This window comes from Eimeria acervulina, genomic scaffold (genome assembly GCF_000499425.1).
Source record: "Eimeria acervulina Houghton genomic scaffold, Eah_scaff793, whole genome shotgun sequence".
NCBI classification, from domain to species: domain Eukaryota; phylum Apicomplexa; class Conoidasida; order Eucoccidiorida; family Eimeriidae; genus Eimeria; species Eimeria acervulina.
Window position 1 is genome coordinate 8,043 of NW_013549597.1, and position 5,000 is coordinate 13,042.

The 5,000-nt window shown below is 54.5% G+C and overlaps 2 protein-coding genes across 2 annotated transcripts in view; one reads left to right on the top strand and one right to left on the bottom strand.

Moving 5' to 3' along the window:
* Positions 1–3,320, top strand: part of EAH_00049290 (hypothetical protein, conserved) — a gene marked incomplete at both ends in the record, with an annotated part of 4,477 nt that extends 1,157 nt beyond the window's left edge. The window contains 5 exons of the mRNA XM_013394413.1: positions 216–414; positions 847–1,232; positions 1,576–1,917; positions 2,138–2,405; positions 2,654–3,320. Of these exons, the coding sequence (XP_013249867.1) occupies positions 216–414; positions 847–1,232; positions 1,576–1,917; positions 2,138–2,405; positions 2,654–3,320 (1,862 nt within the window). The remainder of the gene's footprint in view (positions 1–215; positions 415–846; positions 1,233–1,575; positions 1,918–2,137; positions 2,406–2,653) is intronic.
* Positions 3,321–4,530: 1,210 nt separating this feature from the next.
* The window catches only part of EAH_00049300 (hypothetical protein, conserved), a gene marked incomplete at both ends in the record, with an annotated part of 2,406 nt that continues 1,936 nt past the window's right edge, over positions 4,531–5,000 (bottom strand). The window contains one exon of the mRNA XM_013394414.1: positions 4,531–5,000. This exon is cut by the window's right edge and continues 1,936 nt beyond it. Within this exon, the coding sequence (XP_013249868.1) occupies positions 4,531–5,000 (470 nt within the window).

Consider the following 5,000-nt stretch of genomic DNA (forward strand, 5'->3'; position numbering starts at 1 on the left):
GCTGTTCGTGCTGCTGCTGCTGCTGCTTGTTGCTGGCTTTGATGCTGCAGGAGCCTGCAGTAGCTGCTTTCCTTTAAGGTGTCTTTCTTTAATCCTGTTGTGTTGCTGCTGCTGTTGCCGCTGCTGCTGCTGCTGCTGCCTGATGGTTGCTGCTGCTGCTGCTGGTGCTGCTGCTGGTGCTGGTGCTGGTGCTGTTGTTTTTGCTGTTGCTGCAGCTCTTGTGGAGAATCCTATTAGCTGCTGTTCGGTGCTGCAGCGGGTGCTGCTGCAGCAGCTGCGGCTGCGGCAGCTGGTAGCAGCTTTAGGCTCAAAAGCGAGCGGCATGACGCAGCAGCAAAACGGTGCTGCTGTCTCCTGCGTTATTCTTTACTCTCTGCCCCGCATACGCAGCAACGGAGTCCCCACACGCCCTTGGTTAGACTCAGCCTCATGCTGCTGCTGCTGCTGCTGTTTCTGTTGCTGCTGCTGCTGCTGCTGCTGCTCGTGCTGATGGTGCTGATGATGGTGGTGGTGGTGCTGCTGCTATTACTGTTCCTCTTGTGTTTCTCGCCGTTGCTGGTGCTGTTGGCTTTCTCGCTGATCCTGTTGCTGTTGCTGTTGCTGTTGTTGTTATTGCTGCTGCTGCTGTTGCTGCTGCTGCTGCTGCTGCTGCTTTTGGTGTCCTCGTTGCTGCTGTTGCTGTTGATGCTGCTGCTGCCCTTATTGATGTTGTTTCTGCAGCTGCTGTTGCTGCTGCTGCAGCTGCAGCCGCGGTGGTTGCTGTTGCTGTTGATGTTGGTGGCCCTCCCTAAGGTTTAGGGTTTAGGGTTTAGGGTTTAGGGTTTAGGGTTTATTGTGTGTGTGCAGGCGTGAGGGTCGCATTCATTACCTTGTAGGCCCAGCAGCCATAGAAGAGCTTTCCGCTATTGATGCAGCAGCAGCAGCAGCAGCAACAGCAACAGCAGCAGCACCAGCACCGGAAGGAGCATCACCAACGTCTCCAGCTTCAGCAACAGCCGAAGCAGCAGAAGCAGCAACACCACCACCAGCACCAGAAGCAGCGGCAGCAGCAGCAGCAGCAGCAGCAGCAGCAGCAGTTGACGCAGCAGCAGCAGCAGCAGCAGAGCTGCAGGTGGGGTGGCATACGTCTCCTTTGGTTTGTCTGCATGACGACCCTTCAAGCGGAGATCTGCTGCTGCTCGGCCTGCTGCCGCATTTTAATACGGGGAAAATACTCTGCTGCTACTTCTCAGGTAACACCTGCTGCTGCTGCTGCTGCTAGTGCTGCTGCTGCTGCTAGTGATAGTGCTGCTGCTGCTGCTGCTGCTATTGATGCTGCTATTGCTGCTAGTTCTCCTACTGTTGGTGGTGGTGGTGGCGGTGCTTGTTCTGCTGTTGTTGCTGCTGCTATTGTTGCTGCTGCTGATATTGTTGTTGCAGCTGCTGCTGTTAGTACCGCTGCTGCTGCTGTTGTTGTTGCTGCTGCAGCTGCACTTCTCTTTGCTTTTGTAATATAAATTTACACGATGAATATCGTGCATGAGGATGCCGCTTCTTCTGCTGCTGCTGTTGCTGCTGCTGCTGCGTGTGCTGCAGATGGATGCAGCAAACTGCATGATTTTCAGTGCGGCTGCTGCGAAGGAGATGCGCCTTCATTCCCTGTTTCCATGCTGCAGCAAACAGCGCTGCAGCAGCAATTGCTGCAGCAGCAGCTGCTGCAGCTGCTGCAGCACCAACAGAAGGCGCTGAAGGCGGCTGCTGCGGTTCCCCACGAACCATCAACCCCACAGCAGCAGAAGCAAGAACAGCAGCAGCAGCAGGAACTCGAAATGCATCAGAAGCAACTGCAGCAGCAGCAAAACAACTGCTTCTACACCCTCCCTCAAGGCGCACGCATTATCAGCTTTAGAGACGGCCACGTAGCTCAGGGAGACAGACGTAAACCCTAAACCCTAAACCCTAAACCCTAGGCCTCTCTACATACTCCCTGTAGAATACAAAAAGCCGCAGAGTCCTGCTGCAGCAGCAGCTACTGCAATAGCAGCAGCTGCAGCAGCAGCAGTAGCACTGCTCTTTAGAGTTGCTCATTTCCTATGCTGTGCCGTTGCTGCTGTTATTGCTGCTGCTGCTGCTGCTGCTGCTGCAGTTACTTGTTCAGGTATTAGCGTTCGTGTCCCTGCTGCATTTGCTGCTGGCAGCAACTGGCGTGGTGGCTCTGCGCATTATATCGACAGCCGCAGCGGGGCTTGGGCTGGGGTTCCCTTAGTACCCACAGCAGCAACAGCAGCAGCAGCAGCTGCAGCAGCAGCAGCAGCAGAAACAGCAGCAACAGCAGCAGCAGCAGCAATAGACAACGTTGAACTCTCCTTCGTGCTGCCCACAGAACGAAGCGTTCGCTTTCTGCTGCGAGATGGAGATGGAATTTTGTAAGTTAACTGCAGCAGCAACAGCAGCAGCAGCAACAGCAGCAGCAGCAACTGCAGCAGCAGCAGCAATAGCAGTAGTAGTATAGTAGAAGCAGCACAAATAGTAGCAGCATTAGTACTAGCTAGAGCAGCACCGGCAGCAGTTTTCTTTGTAGCAGCAGCTGCAGTGATATACCTTGTTGGCGTTTCTGCTGCTGCTGCTAATGCTCCTACTGCTGCTGCTTCTGCTGCTGCTGCTGCTGCTGCAGTTATAAGGCTTTTGGGGGCGTCGACTTTGTCGTTCCCTTCCCCGGTGATTGGATTATAACTGCAGATGGAGTGCTGCAAGAACATTCTTGCATGCAGCAGCAGCAGCAGCAGCAGCAGCAGATGCAGCAAAGGCAGCAGCAGCAGCAGCATCACCGGAAGCTGCAGCAAAAACATAGGATGCAGCAGGTAGGTCAGGATATGCTGCTGCATGCGCCGCTGCTGCTAATGCAGCAGCAGCAGCTGCAGCAGCTGCAAAGTGAGCAGCAGCAGCAAATGATTACGATGCAAATGCAGCAAGTTGTTGAGGGCCTCCTAGGCAGAGGACCAGCAGCAAACGAGCTGCTGCAGAAGCTGCTTCCTGGGAAACAGCAGCAGCAGCAGCAGCAAAACCCAGTACTCCATAAGCAGCAACATAACCTGCAGCGGCAGCAACACCAAAACCAAAGGAGGCAGCAGCAGCAGCAGCAGCAGCAGTTCCGGCAGCATCAGCAGCAAGTGCCGCCGCAGCAGCAGCGGCAGCAGCGCCATCTCCAGCAGCAACTGAATTGGCAGCCGTTGCAACTTGAGCAGCAGAAGCCGCGGCAGCAGCAGCAGCAGAAGCAGCAGCAGCAGCAGCAGCGGCTTTCTGCTGGTGAGTTTTATTTGCTTCAGGGACCTTATACGTAAACGCCCTTAGTGCAGCAGCAAGCAGCTGAGGAGCTTCCTTTTTATTGCTGTTGTCGCTGCTGCTGCTGCTGTTGCTGCTGCTGCTTTTGCTGCTGCAGCACCGACTCCCCTTGCCGCAGGGAATCAGAGTAGCAGCAACAAAAAGACGCAGTCTGCTGCTGCAGACGCTGTGCAGCAGCAGCAGCAGTAGCAGGAACCCAAATAGCAGCAGCAGCACAAACACAAATATCAGCTGCAACACCAGCAGCAGATGCCTCAGCTAAAGGTGCAGCAAGTGCAGCAGCAGCAGCAGCAGAAAGAGGATTACCTGTTTAATCGTATTTAGATTGTCTTCGGTTGCAGCAGAAGCATCTGCAGCGGCAGCAGCAGCAGCAGCAGCTGCTGCTGCTGCTGCTGCTGCAGTTTAGCTGCCAATAATATTTTAGCAGTTTTTTCTATGATTTTTAAATTAATTTATCTGCCTGTACACCCCAACTCGGGTCCTGTGGTGAGTATATATACGTGGAGGTTTAGGGTTTAGGGTTTAGGGCTTAGGGTTTAGGGTTTAGAGTTTTGCTATCTGCGGCTGGAAGACTAGGCTCGCTGCGGGCTCCTGCTGCTGCTGCTGCTTCTGCTGCAACACTTAAGTAAGGCTCTTGTACTGCTGCTCCTGCAGCATCGTTTGTTGCTGCTAACTCAGTTGCTGCTGTTGTTGCGGCTACTGCTGTTGCTCCTGCTGCTGCTGTTGCTGCTGCTGCTGTTGTTGCTGTTGTTGCTGCTGCTGTCGCTGTACTTAACGAAACTGGCGCAATCTGTTTGTGAGGGCGCGGCAGCAGCAGCAACAGCAGCAGCAGCATCATATGCAGCAGCAGCATCAAATGCAGCAGCAGCAACAACAGCAGCAGCAGGATGGAGGCAGCCTTCCCCAAGCAGCATATTGTGTGTCTCCCTTCTTTCATTATATTTTGAGTTTAGGCTTTAGGCATTAGGGTTTAGGGTTTAGGGTTTAGGGTTTGGAGTTAAACCCTCGTGGGGTTAGGACAGAGAAACGAAAAACTGTTGCAGCAGCAGCAAACACAATCGTTCACAGCCTGGGGTAAAGACTTGACAACAGAAACTGCTGCTGCTGCTGCTGCTGCTGCTGCTGTTTCTGCCGCTGTAGCAGCTGCTGCTCCTGCTCTTCCAGCAGCAGTTGTTGCTGTTTCTGCAGCAGCAGCAGCTGCTGCTGCATTTACTGCATTGGTGGCTGTGTGCTTTTGCGTAGGTTTGCTGCTAAGGCTGCAAGGCTCCCCTGCTGCAGCTGCTGCTGGAGCTGCTGCTGCAGCTGTTGCTGCACCTGCCGGTGCAACTGCTGCTGCGCCTGCTGCTGCAGTTGCTGTTGCAGCTGCTGCTGCAGTTGCTGATGCACTTGCTGCTGCAGTTGCTGCTGCGTCTGCTGCTGCAGTTGTTGCTGCACGTGCTGCTGCAGTTGTTGCTGGAGTTGTTGCTGCACTTGCTGCTGCAGTTGCTGCTGCTGCAGCGAATTGCTTTGAAGGCGCTGCAGCCCGGAGATGCAGCAATTGACGGAAACTTGACGAAATCCAAACTCATGAGCAATCGTCTTGCTGCTGCTGCTGCTGCTGCTGCAGCTGCTGCTGCTGCTACTGCTGCTGCTGCTGCCGCTGCTGAGCAGCCCCGGAGGAGCTGCTGAATTCAGCGTCA